The sequence below is a fragment of the Typopeltis vanoorti genome, chromosome 1, assembly GCF_054136105.1.
Source record: "Typopeltis vanoorti isolate ZY-2024b chromosome 1, IOZ_Tvanoo_1.0, whole genome shotgun sequence".
Taxonomy (NCBI): domain Eukaryota; kingdom Metazoa; phylum Arthropoda; class Arachnida; order Uropygi; family Thelyphonidae; genus Typopeltis; species Typopeltis vanoorti.
Genome location: NC_143549.1, coordinates 93,763,450 through 93,786,822, shown reverse-complemented (window position 1 = coordinate 93,786,822; position 23,373 = coordinate 93,763,450). Strand labels below are relative to the sequence as shown.

General features: G+C 35.0%; 1 protein-coding gene across 1 annotated transcript in view; it reads right to left on the bottom strand.

Annotated features, from left to right (window-relative positions):
- Positions 1-23,373, bottom strand: part of LOC150110213 (uncharacterized) — a 200,879-nt gene that overhangs the window by 7,332 nt on the left and 170,174 nt on the right. Inside the window, exon 11 of the mRNA XM_090398444.1 lies at positions 4,081-4,408. Coding sequence (XP_090254570.1) covers positions 4,128-4,408 — 281 coding nt within the window. The 3' untranslated portion in view covers positions 4,081-4,127. The remainder of the gene's footprint in view (positions 1-4,080; positions 4,409-23,373) is intronic.

The window sequence follows — 23,373 nt, the reverse complement described above, 5'->3', positions numbered from 1 at the left end:
AACCCAATCAAATGTCCTTGAAATGTCGAGGACATTTAATCAAGGGCAATTTTTCCATGGCTTGAGTCCAGAGATGGATGGTGAAAGCAAGATGATCAGCTGTATATTGTTAGTAGTGGAATCCATATTGTGGGTCACTGATTAATTGGTATGTGCCTAAGTGGTTCAAGAGTTGGTTGTTGATGACCTCTATAATTTTAGGGAGAAGAGAAGTGAGAGCAATTGGATCGTTGGTTGACTTTTAACAGCTTTCTCTGGGATGGGCTGGATGTGGACCTGTTTCCAAGTTGTAGGGTAGATGCTAGTTGAATAGGATAGACTGAAGATACAAGTTAGGTGTTAGTTCTGGGCACAATTTTTAGCACAGTAGGTAGGACACTATCAGAACCAAATGCTTTGTTTGTGTTCAGGTTATTAAGGATTCTTTGAATTTCTTTTTTGTCAAAAGACTATGGGAGACATGAAAGGAGCCGTTCTTGGTAGAGCAGAGGGAACTTTGTCCAAGTCATCAATGCAGGAATTGAAAAAGAAGAGGATGCTAGTAAGTTAGCCTTGTCTTTAGGTGAAGTAACTACAGTATCATCTGGATGTGAGAGTGGTGGAAAACTGGGTGGGCAGAAGTTGACCCAATGGCATTATCAAGAAAAAGTCTGACTTGGATTTTGTGATGATTATTTTACAACTATTGTGAGCTGTAGTATAGGCAGAGTGGGTAGCTGGAGTTTTGGTTGAGAAATTCATGGTAAGAGGAGGTTTTTTCCCTTTTACAGCATTAGTACACTTTTTTGAGAACCAAGGCTTGGATGGTGGCTGAGAATTTGGAGCGGAATAAGGGATGAAGCCCTTCATTTCTGTGAGGATGATTTCTGTTATTTGGTCTGAGCAGGTGTTTGGATCAGAAGAACTGAAGTGGTAACTGGACCATGGGAAGGAGGAATAGAAGTCATGGGGTCCTCCCAGTTGGCACCCTTGTAGTGCCAAAGGACACAAGACTGAACTGGTGGGTGAAGGTTGTTCTGTGTCAAAAGTAACTTGTATGAGGTTGTGGTCTGAGTTATCAAGAACTGACAACCATGGTATACCTGGAAGGGGAGCTTGTAAGGAAGAGGTCAAGTATGTTGGTAAACTGGAGAGGGTTGTCAGGTATTCTTGTAGGAAGATTAATGACCTGAGAGAGGTCACTGCTGATGGCAAACAACTACGCATCCTTGCTTGCCTGATTGGTGAAACTGGAGAAGAGGAGTCAGTATGAGTTGTGGACAATGAAGTCTTCAAGAAGGACCTTACTATTGGGGTATTTCAACTGGAGAAAGTCAAGCTTTAGAGAGAGAGAGAGAGATAGTTGAATACGTCAGAATGGTTGATGGAGTTTTGGAGAGTGATAGAGATAAAGCATATGAAAAGGGCAGCTTGATTTGGTAGAGAAATTTTGAGCCAAAGTAATTCAAACAGTGGGGATTCAAGTACTTGCAGTCTCTGGCATGGTATGTCGGTCTGATGAATGCACAAGTACCACCCTTGTGATAGAAAGAGCAGTGTAATATGTAGTTTGGACAGATGAGATGGACAGTGGCTGCTAGTTGGCGTTATGAAAGGAATAGTAATTCTGGTTTAGATGACTGAAGGTAGTGGAGCACATTGTTTATACTGCTCTGTTTAGGGCACAAATGCTGGTGAAGCAGATGTGGAAACTTTTTTTTTTTTTTTGGTAAGAATTAATAGGGCCTTTGTAGCTTAGTTGGTATAGACGAAGCCCTTTGGTGAGAAATATCTGGTCTCTTTCGACTAAAGATGAGTTAGCCGGTCTTGTACGAAGGTAGAGGGGATTTTTCACCTGGAAATTTGGATTTTTTTGTCCCTCAGAACAGGCAAACCAGCCCCATGAACACACATGCATCTATAGACATAAGGAACTCCTGGAATAAGGATTGACTGACCTATTCTGTAGTATTTTCGGTTTTGAATGTCTGCATGGTGAAGTTGTGAAGAAACTTGAAACACATCAAACTGATTGTCAATGGTGAACTTATAACAAAAGATAAAGATTTCAGCTATAATTGAAAGTGAAGATGGCAAAGTCAAAACACCAAGCTAGCAGAATCTAACCAGTTTTAACTTATGGAACTGAGAAAAGTCTTTAGTGGAGTGAAGAAATGGTATTAATGATAAAGAGCATTACAAACGTGTAAGTAAAAATAACATAACAGTTCACTCAACCAGAATGGAAAAAGTAATAAAACTGGTGTTTGATGCAAGGATGGCAGAAGAAGATGCAGAGAGAGACCAAACTCCACTCAATTAGACCTGAGTCTTCCAAATGATCCAATAAGTTGGCTAAATGTCATGTAAGAAGACCACATTGTAAAAGCTGACAAAGATTCTGAAAAAAACTGTTACTAGCTTTCTAGCAATAGTAAACTTAAATGTGTAGTGCTATCACAGTGTTTTATTTATCCATTGGGGTACCCATCAGGACATGATATTTTTATTACTGGCAATTCATTTATTAAAATTAAATTTCTTAAATTATTACTTTTTTTTTTTTTTAATTTTGATGTAAAGTCAACAGGAATAGTTTCTGCTACAATGTATTTTTTTAGCATAGTCTGTGAGACCTTGGTCAGAACTTTTCAAAAAAATGTTTACAGTAGATTATTCAAAAATTATTTTCTTTACCTGCTTATTTTTGCTAAAGCAAAATAAGACTGCATCATTAAAGAAAAAAATGTTTAAGTGCATAAAAAATCCCATTATCTATTCTAACAGGATGTCAAAGTCATTATGCATTCAGCAAAATTATTGATAAGTAGTAAAATACAGCAATATGTTTTTAATATCTACTGCCTTTGAATTGTACATATGCAAAAAAGAATACTCTCTTTGTGAGAGTATTCTTTTTCAAGTCTCTTATCAAAGAGACTTTCATTACAGCAGGCTCATAGGGAGCACACAAATAGTTTGTGAATACTCTTCCACAATGTATTTCTTTTAGAACAGCATTTTACTGAGATTTTGGTGGACTTTCCAAAAGTTTGTTATAGTGATGTTTGCTAGTGAAGGCTGACGGTATTACCTCTATCATGTAATGGGTTATAGTTTTGACATAATTTAGTATTAATACAATGAGCAAAAGTTATCTGCCATGTGACAGGTTAACAGAATGACTGAAATCACATCCTCATGTATATTAAAAGTAATTCCGCATTGACCATTATTTGCCTTTTGTTTGCATCCATGAATTTTGCTTGTGATAAAGTGCAACTGAAAGAGGATATTGTTTCTTTTATATAGGATGTTTCTGTAAATTTAGTTTTAAATTACTGGCAATATCAATAAGGGGAAAATGTTTATGTGAGATTATGCAAAACAGAAAGGTATGTTTTGCCATTTTTTGCTGCCTGATTTTAATTACTGATGGTTTTGTTTAATGTTCACATCATCAGAAAAAAACGTTTATGTCAGATTATTAAAAAAAAAAAAAATTCTGCAATCACACACAACAGAATGACATCAAAATCACATCACACACTCAATACAATTACTTGAATTCTTTTGTATTATTAATATTATTTGCAAATGGATGCTAGATTTCATGTTTAATTACTGATATTTTAAAGAGTACATTTTAGAAAAAAAATTTATACCAGCTTATACAAAAACACTGGATGAAGTGAAAACACAATAAACTACTGTTTTAAAATTATTACAATATTTCAAAATTATATTTTTGAAGTGTGAGCATAAAATCTACGATAGGATGTCAAAGTCATAATAGATTTAATAAAACTGAATGAAAAGAAAGGATTTAAAAATGTGCTTAGCAGGTATACTGGAATGTTAATCCATTTCATCATATGATGCTGGTAATTAATGGCTGAGAAAACTTTTTTCTCCTACTGTGCATACAACTCAAAGGCAGTATATATCTGAATGGCTTGTACTTTAAAAATACACAATATTTGTATATCACAATGAAAGGACTAAATAGAGCATTTGTTGAAATTCTCTCTCTCTTTCTCTCCACCTCCAAAACATAGAATAATATTTACCCTATCACTGAAACAATTTAATAATACATACCATTCTCAAACTAAAATGGTTCAAGGAGGAAATACTGAAATAATGTTTCAGCAATTATTTTCTGATATCTGTTTCTTCCAGGAGACTTGATGCCTTTTCTGAGTTTCCTTGTTTAGTTCTAACTGATCAATATTGTAATTTAGCAACATTTCCAAATTAAGTGATAATGATTCATCATCCACTACTCCTGATGTTGTCTGATCTGTGGTGCTGACAGAGCCATTACTAATTGGTAAGGTTTCTGCATTCTCTGTTAGCAACTGTGTATCAGTGCAAGTATTCAGTTCCAGATCCAAAAGTGTGGGCACATATTTTATCAATTCATTACCTAAGTTAAAAGAAAATAAGACATACTGGTAAGCAAAGTATGAACTTTTATACTTTGCTTATTACAATTTTTAAAGCAGCAAGAAAATTTTAATATTCTAAGGGGAGAAGAGAACCAGTAAAGAAGATCCTTTCCAAAACATTATCAAAATGCTTTGGAAAGAATCAACTCATAACTTCAGGGTATAACAATGTATTTATCAAACACTGGTAGTTAAGATAATAGTATATTTCATTATTGCTATACATAACTTTGTCCAAGGTTATCTTCAGATAAAAAAAAAGGCATGAAACTGAAAAATATAACACCTATTAAACACCTTCAAAACTAACAACTATATGAGTTCTAAATTGAAACAAGACTTCGTTATTTGATTAATTTATCACTTAATCAAATAACAAAAACTAAGTATTGTGGTGTAGTGCATAAAATAAAGAGCAGAAAGTTATTCCTAAGGAAAGCATGTAATTATTGACAAAACATTTCTGGCAGATATAATTAAACTCTGGGCATTGCTTTATCAAGTTTCTTTAGATGGCAAAATCAAACATATAATCAATTAGAAGACCAATTTTGCTTCATTATGCTTTCTCTTTGATGTAAAAGATGCTTTGTAGACTAATATGTAGAATACTGTATAGAATTTATGGAGACAAAATCATGTGTTAGAGCACATTACTTTACTTATAATTAAGAAATTAACACTCAATGTTTCAACCTCAACATCAAGGTCATCTTCATGGAAAACATACATCAAACATAGGGCCTACTAACAATTTGCTCCAATGAGCAAGCACTAAAGTATGAATATGAAATTATTAGCCAAAAATTTATAAAAGAATAACAATAATAACAAAAAACAGCTGACAAGATCCTCCACAATAATGCCATGAAAGGTAAAAAAGATTACAAACATGCCATAGAAATACAATACATTAGGGGAATATCAGAAAAAAATAGAACACTAGATAAGTACAATATCAAAACTACTTTCAAACCTCCTGAAATTAAAAAGTATACCCAACTCGAAGTGTATCCATTAAAAAATATAGAGAAAAACAGGATGCACAATTCCAATAAGAAATGACAAACACAATCATCACATTAAATTCCTTCACTGTGGTAAAAGGCCTGTCAGATCATGCACTCCAAACATGTCACAAAATTATATAGAAAGGCACAAGTCTTTACTGCACCAAAACTGGTTTGAAAGAAAATTCAAGGAAGTTTGTGATATGCTGATTCTTCATCCTAATCTCAACAAGAATGATGGATTCTAATTACAAGGCTCTGCAACCTATAATAGCATCCCGAATGATGGCAAAACCCAAACACAAGCAAACCTCAAGATAACATGATGAGATGTGGTTGATATAGTTCCATTGTAATAATTTTTTCCCTCCTGTATATTTTTATGCTTAAGTTCAAAAAAAATAAATTATTTTATTATTTCTTTTATTTACTTATGATGTTTTAAGGCTACTTATGACATAAAGACTGAATAATATAAGCACATAAACACAAGAAAGATATTTAATTAACCAAACATATATTTTTAAAACTGTTCTTGTAGTGCCACTGAAGATAGTCTGCTATTTCCAGACTGAAATATTTGGTTAATTAAATATCTTTCTTGTGTTTACGTGCTTATATTATTCAGTCTTTATTTACTTATTTTTCTCACCATAGGTCTGGCTAATATAAATGGTTAACAAAGCAGTTATATTCAGCATACTGATGTATTCTACTTTAACAATTTAAATATTATTTCTTTATTATTTAATTTTTCTCTTTCTCGTTTCTTTTCCCTCACCAGAAGTCAGGATAGGATCAATGGATAACCAGAGTAGTAATGCTGTATCTTTGATGTAGCTTATGTTCCTGTGTGTGTGTGTGTATGCGTGCACATGTGTACACAAGTCCCAATAAGACAAAAGTTTCAAAAAGTGATAATTAGTAGTGCTGTATCATTGTTTTCAGAACATTTCCATTGTATGAACCATTCAGAAAGAAATCAATAAATAATAAAAATAGGAAAACAGTAAAAACAACATTGATATTTTGGAAAATATAATTTGTTGCATTAGTTTTTGTTACTAGAATGGCCCTTTATATTATTATTATTAAGAGAGACCTTCAGGGAGTAAGGGAATCATTGAGGGAGACCACATACTACACGCACCAGCTATCATACTTATTCTTGAATTCCATCACACTGCTTGCACTCACAACATCCAATGGCAATCCATTCCAATCAAGCAGAACCCCATGAGAAAAAAATCTAGCCATCGCCCCATTCTCAGTGGCATTCATTCTCAGCTTCCAAGGATGCCCTCTTGTCCTTTCCCCACCCTCCATAAATTGAAAAATTCCATCAAAAGAAATCCTGTATGACCCTTTCAGAAGTTTGTAATTCTCAATCTTATCATCCCTCTTTGCTAGTGTCTGCAGTCTAAAAATTCCCAATCTGTCTTCATAATCAGTATTCCACAATCCTGATGTTTTTAAAACTCTCCTTTGGATTCTCTCTAATGGCCCTAAAAAAGACCCCTGAGGCACACCACTAGTAACTTTCCTTTTCCTGGATATCGCTCCCCCATACACAACTTGTTGATACCTATCAGATAGCTAGTCTTCCAATCCAATGCACCAATCTAATATCCAACCCCATCCATTCTAGTTTGACTATCAACTTATCATGCGGTAATCTATCGAAAGCCTTATTGTAATAAGTAAGTAGATTACTAAAACATGACCTCCCTTTAGCAAATCCATGCTGTCCATCAAAGATAATACCATTGTTGTCAACCCAATTCTGGATCCAAGTTCTCACAAGCTTCTCCAACAACTTAACTACAACACCTGACACACAGCTAGGCCTATAGTTTGATGCTTGAGTTGTATCACCTCCTTTATGAAGTGGCACAATTTTGCCCTCCTTCCACTCCTTAGGAACTTGACCCAGTGCAAGACTTGTATCAAAAAAATATGTCAAGGCAGATGTCAACTCCCTGGCACATTCCTTTAGAATATGTGGTGATATATTATCAAGTCCCACAGCCTTATTTACATCTAGTTTGCTCAACTCCCCCATACACCTCTTGCTCACTTACAGTCAGTCTCTCTTCCCCATCATCAACTGCTCTCAATCTCTCCATGAAGTCACATTCACAAGACTGAAAGACCTTTATGAATGGTCATTAAGTATCTCCACCACACCTTCTGCAACAGCTGTCTTTATACCATTTTCTCCAATTAATGTCATCCTTCCATAATTATTCTTTCTTTTGCTGGCTACATATCGAAAGAACTCCTTAGGATTCTTTTTGGCTTCATTAGCTAACTGCTGTTCATACCTCTCTTTAGCTGCCCTCACCAACCAAGTCACCTGCCTTGCCTGGTCTTTGTAGTCCTCATTGAACTGGTTATTTCTACTTCTCTTATGCTACCTCCATAATGCCCTTTTTTCTCTGTATTGCATGCTTAATCTCTTTATTCATCCATTTCACACCTACCTTATTTCACCTTCTCATCCTTGGAATACATTCAGACATTGCATCTGCTAGATAGTTTTTGAAAATCCCCCAAGCTGCATTGATCTTTTTTCCAGATAACTCTTCATTCCATGCTACACCTGCAAGCTGTCTCCTGAGCTCTTCATAATCTCCCCCCCCCCCCCACCCTTGTAGTTCCACATATACCCTTTTCTTACAGAGGTCCTCACACTTCTGGCAACCACCCAGGCAATCACCTCATGGTCACTCTCACCAATTGGTGGGTGATTTGACACTTCATTTATAATTACATCCTCTGATGAGATGACCAAATCGAAGATCCTCAATCCTCATGTGCCCTCTGTTACATACTGTCTGAGGCAGTTATCCTTCAAAAACTCATTTTCTTTACTTCCAGTTGCTATCTCATCATTGCAGTCTATATTGCCATAATTAAAATCACCCATAATGATCACTCTTTTCTTATTTGCTTGGCTAATTTGATGGTAGAGACTATGAAATACATTTCATAGTCTCTACCATCAAATTAGAGTGCCTCAAAACCACTGGCACTATTTCCCTCTTGCATCTCTTTGTATGGACATAACTCTTTCTCTATCATCAATAGTACCCCCCTCTCTTTTTACCGCTTCTATCCTCATGAAACACATCATACCCTTCCATCTCTATTCCTGTCAGGATGTCATCCTCATCTAACCATGTCTCACTTATTCCAACAATTTTTTGGATGAACAGACTCAATTAGTGCAACCATTTCATGTGCCTAGTTTCTTACACTTCTAGCATTTGTATATAAAAATAAAGAAGAAATATGGTTCAGTAAAGTGATGTTTGTTGTTATGCTCATTTTAAAATACTATATATATAGGTCATGTCTCCATTATAAAAATTATATATATTAGCATATAGAGTATTTCAAAAAGAATGACCCGATTTCAAATAATTATATTTAATAATGAAAATGTGGTACAGTTACAAAATAAATTACCAAGTATGAAGTAAGGCCTAAAGTTTCACTTTTTTAAAGTTCACATGGTACAAGTCGCATTCATTTGTGGTTTGTGGTTGCAGATATATACAATTTTCAAATCAGGACGTTCTTTTTGTAACACCCTGTATTATGTTAAGAGTTTAAATTTGATAAATTTGGTAATTACTAGTTATCCAGTCACAGGTTTTACAGTTAACCTGAACTACAGGAAATTTGCAAGGACTGAAACAGTTTGTTACAGTAGGGATTTCATTCTAACAAAATCTAAACAGAAAATGCTCCTCCCATACTACTTTGGATTAGCTCTGCTTGTATTATTAAAATTATTCAAGAATATTACCCAAGAACTATTATTAATGTATAAAATCTATCTCAATCATAACCCCCTCCTCCTATCCACTAGTCTCTGCAATTTATACTTCCTCAATTCTTTATACTCAACATTCCAGAGACCAAAAACCACCTTAGTCAATTGTCTGCAGACATTTTCAAATATCGCCTCATCCTTTTGAAAACCAGGTGACCAAATCTGCACAATCAATAAGTCCATATGCGGACTTATTGATATGTCCATAATAAAAGCCTTATAAAATGGAACCATAACATCCTGACTTCTAGCAAAATCATATTAGTGTTCTCTGCATCACTGCCATAATCCATTGTCCTGTCTTCACAATTCTAGCAATCTGTCTTAAAATAAGTTTCCTTTATTATTTAAAAAAAAAAAAAAATTTTTTTAAGTCTTATTTTCTGGAGCTCATATTGTAATTCACAGGGCAATGAAATAAAATATCCGTTTGGAAATTATTCTATAATTCGTTTTTCTTGCACTGATTTGTAGCACTAGTAATAATAGGTTTACAATTTACCAGAAACTATAAACTGTAATAGGTTTACAATTTCTGGTCTCACCGAACTAATGCAATTTTACATAAAGAATACAATAAAGCCTACAGATATCCCTTTCAGTTTCATGTGCTTAATGCATACTTCAACAATGTCTGTACTCTGTTACAAGCCCAAATAACTGTAGCATGAAGGAATACCATCCTTAGCACACTTACAAAAGGAAAAGAAACTAAGCTGCAGGTTCAAATCCCACAATGGGCATGGATGTTTGTGATTGTCTGTGAAAATACTAGTGGTGATGGTCGACGATAGATGGTGTTGGTGTAGATGATCAAGGTAGTTGAGTTCGTTGTAGTTGGTGGATTGAGGTGTGCAGACTGAGAGCTGTACAGTAGATGCCCTCCCTTGATGAGTCTTTGGACTCTCTGGAGGTGTTGCATAATAGTAATAATACTTGCAGATGAACCACCATTAACTCCCATTTACATGAGTTAGGCTCAATATGCTGCCAAAGTCAATTAACTTGTCTTCAGAAAATATTATAAAATCGCAATAAAATAGGAGGTTTATAAAAATTATTCCCAAAATGTTTATAAGTTCACTGTTTCCATATAAATCTGTTTATGAAGCAGATTCAACAGAATATTGCTTTTATGGAGTACTTTTTTTTTGTTCCAAAGACATTGACTGTTAAGTAAGAATGACTTGATTGGCTGTTAGGTACATAAGGTAATTATTCCTGGTAGATATCTCAGCCCTATTTCAGTTCACAATGAACTCAGGCTATTTCGTTTGGCAAGGAAAATTCTACAAACAGATAGAGAGGGACAGCCATGGGTTCACCACTCTCTCCATCTGTGGCCAACTTCTTTATGGAGAATTTTGAATAGAAAGCCTTAAACTCAGTCCCACAAAAATCTGCTGTTTGGCTTTGCTATGCTGATGATGTGTTTGCTATTAGGCCACACGGCTCAGATACACTCCACTTCTTAACACACTTAAACAACCAACACCCCAGAATCCAGTTCATCTTGGAAAAAGAGGATAACAATAGTCTCCCTTTCCTAGACACTCTACTCACTCGCCAGCCTGATGGATCCTTGGTTTTCTCTGTTTACAGAAAACCCACCCATACAGGCAGATACATTCACCAGCAATTCCCCCCCCCTCCTCCCCTCAGAATATGGGGTTATAAAAACACTATATAACTGGGCAAAATTAATCTGCTCAGATGACAATGCCCTAACCACTTTCTTAGCCAATGGCTACAATCCCCCAAAAAATCCAAAAAATATTAAAATCAGTTACCCCCCCCCCCCTTCATAACAAAGATTACACTAAATCCATCACCATTCCCTCCCTATATACGGGGCACCTCTGAAAAGTTAACCAAAATCTTAAAAAAATATGACCTGACTTCTTGTTACAAACCATATAAAAAATTGGCATCCTTTATCTGCTCCACCAAAGACCAACCACTTCCCCTAGATCTACCTGGGGTATACCAGATCCCTTGCAGTTGTAAACGGTCCTACTTTGGTCAAACAGATAGGACAGCAAATCAGGATTTTGGAGCACAAAGATTACATCTGGTTTCACCAGTAGAGCCACTCTGGGCTTGCAGACCATGCTCTGGATACCTACCACAGAATATGCTGGAAGAAAGTCACATTAATACACTGCAAATTTAAATATGAAAGATTGTTCATGGAATCAGCCTCAGCTCTAAAAAACTTTCCAAACCTCAACAAATTTGGGTGCATGAGACTGTCCCAAATTTGGGAAGCTTGCATCTTGAGAACTTCAGCCCAACAGCCAAGATAACCCAATATAGCCCGCTGGGGGCACCTTTAGGACTCTAGGAACAATAGTTTTCTCTGTTCTGCCTCATTTGCTTTTTGTAGTGCCTACGTGCATGTGTCATAGTTGTACGTTCCCATGAAGATGGCAATGTGACATTGCCAAAATATAGGAGGTATTTATTAAAGTTTCTTTTAATTAATATTCCAGTATACGTTGTAAATTCCTTAAATAATTTAATAATCATAAAGTAATTATGTCTCAGCGTTCTTCCTGTAAATAGACTAATGATAATGTTCCTGTTTGATCAAGAACATTATCATTAGTCTATTTACAGGAAGAACAAGCAAAATGAGAAACTCTCCTGCATGGGATAGCAGATGAAACTTATCTTTTTACAAATTCCTTATATACATTAACTGACGAAACACTCAAGTCTCTGTTGACTCATTGTACCCATTTATCATCCTTCAAACAAAAAATCTAGTCCTTAATCCTTGCCAACCATACTCTTATACAATTTTCATGGGGGAATTCTCTCCCTTTCCTGACATGTACTGAAAAAGTCTTCATTGTCAATCCTTCTCTCTAATGTACATCCTTCTCTCATACCTGATTTAACATCAAACCATCTTCTTGTACCTCTTTCAAATCTAACTGATGACTTACAACCCAAATAAAGACTATGTATTGCTTCAAAAAAAATGTCCCATTTACACCATATAACAGTAGCATTTTGAATAGCATTTTCCTCTTGGCACCTTGTCATATGCCTTTTCAGATCTACAAAACTTAAATACTGGTCTTTGTTAAATTCCCATAATTTCTCAACTATTAATCTTAAAGAAAATCTAATCCTGACAACCTCTGTTTGGCATGAATCCATGCTTCCTTTCCATAATCCTTCTTAGCCATTTCAAGTATACTTGCATAAATCTTACCAAGAACGCTAAGTAGGAAATACCTCTGTCATTGTCACATTCAGTTTTATTTCTCTTTTTTATAGATGGATACTATGAGAGTGTTATGCCAATCATCTGAAATTCGACCATCTGTCCAGGCCTTCTGAATTATGCAGTGCAGCCACCGTTAAGTTTTTATACCTACATACTTGAGCATTTCTAGTTGAATATCATCTACTACAGCTGCCTTTTCACACTTCAGGTTTTTGATGGCTTTTTCTACTTCAAGTGTCGATATGTATTCCCGATTGAATTCCTGTTAAGTGTTTTCTACCACTATGTCATCACCTCTTATTTCACATAGCAATCTTTCAAAGTAATTACTCTATACATCAAGATATCTTTATCTCCAGTTTCATGTCACCCATTTCCAAGCTTTATTTTTCACAGATTCCATATAGCTCTAGCATTTTAAGCAACTTTTCTCTGGGCACCTTATCATATACTTTTTCCAGATCCACAAAAATTAAACAGATCCTTGTTATTCTTTGATGTAAAGGCAACTGTGAATCCATAAAATAAATGTAAAATGCATGTTAACAGAATAGAAAGATATTTATTAATTATGGAATATTTTACGTTTCTTAAACCATTATCAGAATAACAAAATAGAATTTGAAAATTCAAACAACAACGGCACATGGGGAGTGGTATTTGTTTTCATGTACAGGAATGAGAGACCCAGCTAAATATAATATTTTTTGGGATATGCATGTGTAACTATGTAAACGAGGGGGGGGGGGTATATATTTTTACTATTTTATCTTAATCTTGTTCTATTCCTTTTTCTTTCAATCTCGGTAATCGTTACCTTGTATACCATTATCTTTCTTTACCTTTACTCTATGCGGTCTGCAGTCAGCTGTGCCTTTGTAATATTATTCTATTTCTTCCTATATATATTTTCCCTTAACTGCTAACCTCCCTTTCTACTAACTGCCTTCTGCACTTCCCTTCTTATTTCTCGAACACCAGAAAATTTATTTCATAAGCTGCATCACCAATGTTCGTTTCCTAGCAATAAGATATGGTAAGTGCATCCAGTAGTTTTCCTTTTAAACACAAATTACCTCCGATTAATTATAGCTTACAGTTGTGGTCTACTAATTATCCTATATTGTCTAGGATAGTAACAAACCGTTACTATCCTAGGCAATTGTACTGCTATCAAACTGCTAGCCGTCAACTAGTATACACATGATCTTCAATCACTTATCAAACATTAAAATTCATTCATTAACTCTACCCAAATTCAGCACCTTAAACTTAACAGTCCACTATTAAAGTTCTCCTATAATTCACAAAACAGAATAAAAGGATCAAACTCACTTTAGGGCTACCCACTGTTCAAACTGGAGTTCTGATTTTTCCTTCTGTGTCAGGTTTGGACTCCCTTTGTACACTGCCATTTAGATTATTGACACTGACAGCTTCTAGGATGCTGTCTCTCCGGCACTTCGGGCGAAAGAGTTCGGTATGAGGAGTGCGCACGCGTTAATGTAACGGAGCAGTTCCTTCCAGCTCGAAAATTCCTCTCTTCAGAAAATAGTTCCCTGCAAAGATTGTCATGAGATCTAATCTCTGCCTGGCGGATAGACTCCTGTCATCATCCCTTCTGCCATGGCTTCTCCAGAAAGTTGCGTCCTCGATGGCCGACATCCGTTCTTCTGGCCAACGTCTTTTATTCATCCTCTTTCAGATCCCTGCATGAAGATATTGGACCACGAACATTTCAGCGTGATCTCTTGATCTTTCACTAGCATTGACTGTTTCTTTGTTCTCCTACTGCACTCTTTTAATCCTATTTCATTGAGCAGCGGAAGCTCTTCTGAAGTTGTTAGTCAGTTTCACACTGACCTTGAAAGTGTTTACAAGTGAACTTTGCAAACAACTTTCATATGTCCTTATAAAGCACTATCAAACAATGTTTCTGGTGGCAAGGTATTGCCTCTATTCATGACGATTTAGAAATTTCCTTCTTAGAACAGTAAGCACAATCAATTTCCGTAGGATTATTTACGTTAACATTTAGCTTTAACTATATACAGACACACAAGATCATTTTTGTAATAATCTTATAGGACTTGACCTCTGTAAAAATTGATGTAAATGCTTTGTCATTTTGAAGCTATATCGAATTTTTACAACTATACGCATATTTATATATTTAAAAAAAAAATGAAGAAATACAATTACTGATAACAATTTCCCAAATTTTGGTCTGAAAGATAGGCCAATATCAATAAATACATATATGTGTGTGCGGTAATGTCACATATGCATATACATATATGTGATACAGGAAAGGCCCTCACCAAACTACTACCATAAAGTAGGAAGCAGAATTGTCTAGAATGTCATTATAGGCCAGAGAGTTAAGATTTTCCATCACTGGAACCAAAGGAGAGGCCCAGCCCCGTACACCATGATAGCCTGAATCTAGGTTGTTCTTCACCAAGCTTCCTTCCTTCATTTCCATAATCCTTCTTAGCTATTTCAAGTATACTTGCATAAATCTTACCAGGAACACTTAGTAGGAAATACCTCTGTCATTCTCCATCAAACTTCACAGTTAATGCAATACATTCAGGCAGGTAGCATTCTCATCCATCAGATTGCCAGATGATGAAGCGTGATTCATCACTCCAGAATTTCAATAGCTGCAAGCTTTGACTTCAGCCAGTTTCTATGGCTGCAGAGCAATAGAAACATTTTCTTTAGTATCTGGTGAATGATTGTGGTTCCGGAATTGCACTGCATTTTGGAACTTGGTAATGAGTGTTTTGACTGAGGACAGGTAATTTTTTCGTACACCACATGCTTCAACATCTGGTAGTCCTGATTTGTGATTTTAAGTGGCCCATTGTTGCTCTTAGGCATTTCCACTTCAGAATAGCATCAGTTGCAGTCGGGCAGGGCAGAAATTTCCCAAACAAACAGAGTTGTTGTCAATGACAGTCACTGACCTGTTCAGTATAGTCCATCTTACTATTAATGTTTACAGTAAGAGCCATGGTTATGCACTGATACTTTACAGCAATGGATGTGGCCAGATGCATATTGATGTATATAGCCATATCCACTACTATGAAAAAGTACCAGATATTTTTGATCAGATAGTGTATCCAGAATATCTTTAGTTTCAGTTTGTATGTCACCATTATCATTCGTTTCCACTTACTCTTTCGAAACTCCATTTCTAAGCTTTTTCGATAGCTTCCAGAATTTGCTACCCTACTGATATTTATCTTCTATATTCTTACCATGACTTTTGTTTAGCTACTTTTGCATACAGCTTGTCTTCTATTATGGCATCTACTTGCTTGGATCAGTTAATATACTTCCAACTCACCCAGTCACCATGAAATTCTGATTTTTCTAATGCTTGTAGACAACTTCAACACATGAATTGCTAGCTGAATCAATGTTTTTTTCAGAGTTTGCTAATGAGACTCTAAGGTTTTTTTTTTTAAAAAACTCTTTCATTTTTCCCTGAATAATATTGCATAGTTGAGTCTACAGTTCACTTGTAAAAGCTGTTCAACTTGTAATTTTTTTTTTAAATTTTTAATCCTATCTGCATAGTGTAATATGGCTGTGGTTGTTCTCCTGGAAGATACACAAACTGGGCAGGAAAATTACACAACTGACAGCCATATTAAGTAACGCAGATAGGATTAACCTAATTAGAGCTCTAATCACCCCTAAAAGAGCATTAATTAGGTTTCAAATAAGCCAAGTTACTTGGCTGTAACAGGTCACTGAGCTTAACAAGAGAAAATAGGAAATGGATGAAATAATAACAGTTATACAATATGGTATGAGATATGTTTTATAAGAGATGGTATTACTCGCAGACTTCCAAAGACAGTTCTTAAAACAACTGATATATTGTAATTTTAATGGTAACTGCAAAGAGAACCATTAAGATGTAAACTAGAAATAAAAGTTCCAATTTATACCTCATTGGTTCTGGATATATGAAAACAGCTAACATAATTTAAATACCTAGGAATAACAGCCAACAGTGGAAATAACAAAAACAGAAGTTAAAAGAAAAATCTCTAAGAGCTAATAAAGTAGCAGGATGCTAAAATTCAATATGGAATGTGGTGAATCACACAAAATTAGACTTTTTAGTATTGCATATACCTTGAATGCAGCCACAGTTGTTTAGAACAAACAAAGTGATTTGGTCATTTATTTAATAATGACAGGTATTGTGTTATTGTCTTTCTCTGTCACCAACTAATACCTAATGTGATGTGCCCTTAACTTTATGATATAGCAGCTGATGGAGTCATTAGGCTGGTTCTACTCCAAATGATAACCTAAGAGCATAAACGGCAAGAAATGTATTGATATCCTTAGCCCATCCATGGTACTAATGTACTATAGTTTTATAACCTTGAGTTGAAGGATGTTTGACTTCTTGAAACAGAGAACATAGCAGGCACTTCACAGTAGCTACTAATTACCATCAAGTTATGTGGACATGCAGTAAATGCATGTAAATGCAATGGTCCCTTTCTACTTGTGGTCTCTGGATGGTGAAAAGCCAATGAAGCTTTTATTTATTAAGGAAGAGGCATAGAGACTGATGAACAAAAGCTGACCATGTAATATTTCCAAACTAGGAGTTTTAGAATCAGCAATCTTCTCTTGTGGTGTTACAGAGAATCAGTGTTTGGTTGAGAGGGAAGGGGGGGGGTGCATAGCTGGTTGCCAGACTGGTTGGCATATCCACTCTTTAATCAACAAAGTGTGGGTTCAAATACCCATGGGCATGTGATTGCCTTTAGTGGTAGATAAATTTCATTGTCTGGTGTGAGACCACTTCTCTGCTTACCAGAGGCCTGAAGTGGCACAAAAAAAATTTCCATGTTAAGTCTCTAAGAAAAAATGAATAAAAATAAATGCTACGTATATCTATATATATATGGAGGCACAGGAATAACCACCTCATCCTCGAGATACGGTAGCAGCTAAATGTAGAAAATCTTTGACACTGTAAGGTAAAAAGAGGAGGGAAGGAATAATAATGATGATGATGATAACAAGCAGAGACAAGCAAGTTATTGTTCCTCTATATCGAGCCTTGATAAGACCCCATCAAGACCACTGTGTCCAGATATAGGTGCCAGGGTTTCTTCTTGATGGGGAGGAGGTAGAGAGGATCCAGAGATGAGTGACAAGATGATAGCAGGTCTATGGAATGAACCTTATGAGAACAGGTTGAAGATTTTGCAAAAATTGGTTGATAAGCAGAAAAGGGGTGATATGATTGAGACATTCAAATTACTGAAGGGTTTCTATAAGATTAATTCAGAAGATATTTTTGAGAATACGAGTGGTGGGAGAACGGGGCCATACATGGAAGCTGGGCAAGAATGTACAGGGTTAGCAAGGGTGTTAGAGCTAAGTTTTTTACTTGGAGAGTGGTGAATGAGTGGAATAAGCTGCCAGAGTCTGTTGTGGGTGCTATGATTGTGAATGAGTTCAAGGCGAGGTATGATAGATACTGTGTGAATGTCGAACAGTTGTTCTTGACATGACGTTAGGGCCTCGCTTGATGAGTCTGTCAACTCCTTGGAGTTGCCAAAAATAATAATAATATATTTTTTTTTTGTTTGAAAAGATGTGATTATACAACAGTATTTACACACATGCAATCAAAATATTATATTTCCTAATTCTCACAAACATACAGTGTAAACTCATGATTTACATTTTTTTTTATATATTACATTGCATACATTTGTTACAGTTATTATATACATTACATACATTTGATTACATATGATATATTACTTACATTTGTTTACATAGATACTTACATTACATACATTTGTTTACATATAATACGTACATAACATATATTGGTTTACACGTGATACGTACATTACATACATTTGGTTACATATGATACATCTTGGATGAGAGGTAATTTCTTTGTTTTCTTTCTCGAAGCTTATATGTAAGCTTATCTGAGGATGACACCAGCTGGTTATTATTTATTGGTTTTTTTGCTGTGTTGGAAAGCTACAAAATCTATGATTGAGAAATTCGCGTCCGCGCACACGCACGCACGAACAATAACTTGGAATGTATTGATGCGTCGCTGAACTGGAAGCCTGAATGAATATACTGTGTTTCATTGTATTTTGGATGTGTGTGTTTCTTGTTCATAGTATGTCCTTAGAGCTCTTTTCAGGCTATTGTAGTTTGTAAGGTTTCTTATTCAAAAGGTAATTTGTTTATCATGTCTGGGATGTAGAAGTTTCTAGCACTAAATTCCAATGATAATAATTATATATATATATATATATATATATATATATATATATATATATATATAATAGGAAAAAATCCTTAGCCCATCCATTGTACTATAGTTTTATAACCTCCCATCACATAAAAAAATAAATAAATAAACATTCCTTCAATAAGAAACTGTAACTGATAATATAGTTCTTGTTCATACAAACTTCACTCACCTGTAATTTTTTTCTTTTCTTTCCATTATTAATTAACATACCCAAGATTTGAACAATTATATGAAAGCTGTCCAGTTTAAAAAATATTCCAGTTAAGGACAAAAATGAATCTATGGCCAAATATGAGCAAAAAATTACAAGCTCAATATATCCAAAAATTACTACAAAGAAAAAAATATTAGTCACATCCTCAATGGTTTCAAACCAAGCAAAGTCTGATATAGGTGACTGAAATACTTCAATAATGTTAGAGAGAAAAAGCTGCCTGCAGGCACAAGAAACTGATAATCAGCTATCTGATCATGCACTCTCTAGAATTCCCAACCAGTATACCATGTGACTTATTGTGTTGTTTACAACTAATACACTTCTAGATAAATGTCAGGTTTTAGGATAACAACCAAGCACTTCCCTAATACTCCCACCCCTTCTCAATTAACATAAAGACAGGAGAAAAGTATTAGGAAGTGCTTCAATGCTTACCACCATAAATGCATAAATATGCAATAATATTTATTGCATATTTATGCATTTATGAAAATTACTAAAGCTGGAACTATATTGGAATTATTCTGCACATTAAGAGATGATCTTTCCAATGGTGTGTGCAGAAGCCTTTGCTGTACTTGGTATAAAATCCAATGTAAAATTACTAACAATATCTTCTTAATCTTAAGCATGTAGAACTGCTGCTTTTCTATTTTCATTAATAGAAGTACCTTGGATATTTTCATATTGCAACCTGCAAGTTGAGGATGTCGTTATAAGCATCCTTTGCTGTTGAGGATAACATGTATTTTGACTTGCTGAAAACCATTTTTAGTGTAAATAGCTTAATAAGTATCAGTGATGCCCTTCAGTTGGAAAGACCTAGGTTCAAATCCTGTTTAGGATGAGAAGAACCTTGTGAGGAGTTTTCAACTCAAGGTGAGTAAGGCAGTCTCATAAAAGAAGATGGCATGATGTTACATCCTACAAAAGAGGCAAACTGGCATAAGAATACATAATTCGCTCTCTCTCACACACACATATACAGTAGTACTAATAATCATATCTTAAGTAGTAGGCAGGTTTCTAAGAAATCAAATTACTTAGCTGACAGGCAATTAACCCTAACATCAAATTGTAGAAGGGACTAGACTACAATTTTACCTATAGATAACACTGCCTTGAAGTTCATTTATAACTTGCTGACCTATTTTTAAAGAATTAAGCTTTCCTACTAGTTTAATTTTGTTCAAATCATAGTTTCTTGCCTGCATAATTTATTTAAAAAGAAAATCATGCAGTGGTACATATAATCATTCTCTAATTCCTGATATTTACCCTCAGGGGATGTAAAGGATATTATAATAGTACTACATAAAAACTTTACACCATTACTAACTTTCCAAATGACAATTTTACTCCAAATTAATGTTATCTATCAAAACTCCAGTATTATCAGATATTATATTTCTGTCTTCTAAGACACTTTTTACTCTGACAATTCACCTATATCTTGATCTTCCTCTGGTTCTTTTCCTACCAACCCTGGCAGAGAGCACTTGCTTTGCTAATTTTTCTTCTTCCATTTTATTTAAGTGACCATAACATCTGAGATTAGCTCTGCTGAACATTCTTGAATGCTAATAATGGCAAGTTCTTTCCTGATATCCTCATTTTTAATAGAATAGTGCCATTGAATGTCATTTGTTCACTCCCCTAATCTTTCTCAAACTCTCATATCTATGGTCTCCAGTTTTGATCAAGTGTTTTCTTTCTAACCCAGTGCTCAGATCCTTAAGTTAAAATTGGTTTGACCACTGTCTTGTATACATCTAATTCAGAATTTTGACAATTTCTTTCTTATTCCATACAATATATTCAGCTGACTTCCTACCGTACCACCTTTACCAATTCTGTTGTCTAATTCCATATTTAATTTACCATCTTCACTAAAAATTGTGCCTAAATAGCTGAAATATTTTACTAGTTCTCCATTCAGGATACAGCTGATGTTTTCAATAGTTCTGCCTATTTTCATTGTATTTGTCTTTTTATTGCTGATTTCCATACCAAATTTATTATAACAATTATTCAATTTACTCAGGGAATCTTGCAGACTTGTACTCGATTTATTCAAAAGTATAACATGAGCTGCATAAAGTAAAGAGCTAAGATTAACAATGCCAATTTTGATATCAGATTTAATACCACTTTCTGTACACTCTTGTCACACACCTGATTTAACATCAAACCATCTTCCTGTACCCCCACCCCCCCTTCAAGTTCTAAATTCTGACTTACAGCCTAAATAGAAACTATGCATTGCTTTATATAATGTCCCATTTACACCATATAACTATAGTGTTTTGAAGAGCTTCCTCTTGCCACCTGGTCATATGCTTTTTTCAGATCTATGAAATTTAAATACAAATCCTTGTTATATTCCAAGATTTCTCAATTATTTGTCTTAAAGTGGAAATCTGATCCTGACACCTCTGTTTGGCCAGAATCTAGCTTGTTCTTCACCAAGCTTACTTTCCACTCCTTCTTAGCCATTCCTCAAGTATACTTGCCTAAATCTTACCAAGAACACTTAGTAGGAAATACTTCTGGCATTCTCACATTCTATTTCCTGTTTTAAAGATGTATATTATGAGGAGTGTTACTCCAATCATCTGGAAATGAACGGTCTGTTCAGGCCTGAATTATGCAGTGCAGCCAATGCAAAACTTTCATACCTCAATTTTTGAGAATTTCTACTGCAAGTATGGATATATATTCTTGACTGCGTTCCTGCTGGGAATTTTCTACTACCATTCTGAAACTGTTTGTTTCATTAGTAATCTTTTAAAGTAATTACTCCAGACATCTAGAATATCTTTATTTTCAGGTTTCATATCACCTTTATCATGTCTGATTTCTTTTACATGAGTTTTTTAAAATAGCCTCTGGAATAATTTGTCACCTTCCTGTTTCTATTTTCTTACCAAAGTCTTCACATGTTTAGCTAGTTTTACACAATGCTTCACTTTATCACATTTTTCTCTCTATTCTCTAAGAACATAAGTTGACTTACTTGACAGGAACTTTTGATATGCTTTCTTCATTTCCTTGACTACCTTTTTAATTTCCTGAGTACACCATGGAGCTCTGATTTTTTAACCTTACAGACAATCTCAAACCATGCCTCTCTGGCTGAATCAAGCAATGTGTTTTTCAGAGTATGCCACTGAATCTCTGAGGTTCTTGTTTTCAAACTTTCTTTCTTTCTTGAACGGTGTGTGTATTTGAGTCTATCTACAGTTCACTCTGAAAGCTGATTTGACTTTGATTCGTTTTGAAACTTTCTTACACACTCTTCTTTTCAATATGAAATTCAATTTTATCCTGCTCAAAACTAAATAGTGATCATTTCCATTTCAAATCCTCTGTATACACATGTGCTGAACCAGTAGGAAAGCATTTTTATCAATTATAAGATAGTCAATGAGACATTTCTTATTTCTTGCATCTTCTCTCCATGTGAATTTGTGCACAATTTATTATGTTGGAACATAGTAATAACTAGTTCATGTCCTGAATAGAAATTCAGCAAGTACTTATTATTATTAGCTTTGCTCCTTTCCTTAAATTTTAACCAAAACATTTCTATATGCCTGGTAATCATTTCCTGCTCTGCTGTTTAGATCTCCAACAAGGACCAACTTTTCTTTTTTTCATTGTGTCAAATGCCTTCTTTAATGCCTCAAAAAATTCTTCCATTTCTTCCTTAGTAGAACCTTTTGTGGGACTATAAAGACAATTAATGTCCAGTTCCCCATTCTGATGTTTGCTCACATTACTCTACTTGATACTGCCTGCCATTCAAGAAGATTACCCTCATATTTAGTGCTGAATACTATAGTTACTCTTTTCCTGATTGTTATTGCCCAATTATAATATTTTATATTTGCTGCATAGAAGTCTCACCTGTTTTTGTCTATTTTGTTCCACGCATATCTATTATGCCGATCTGGTACTTATCCAAATTTTTCTGCTAGTTCCATTTCTTTTCCATTGATGCCTCTTAAGTTGATAGCACCAATCTTGAACTCTGCTGATGTTGAGTTGAGATTTGTTCCAGCAGCTGACTTTGTGCTGTTCACCCAGTTTCCTGACAAAAACAAGGAGGGCCTTCTTTAACCTAGTGACATCCCTGCCAGTATTAAATTCTGCCATGTTGTACCACATTTTACATAGTAGTTTAAGCCAATAAAAATACAATTTTCATATACAAGTTGCCAAAAGGTGTCATACCTTATTATTAAATTACTCTGGATTAGAGAAAGGTTGTTGGAAGCTTTTTCACTTGGTTATCCTATAA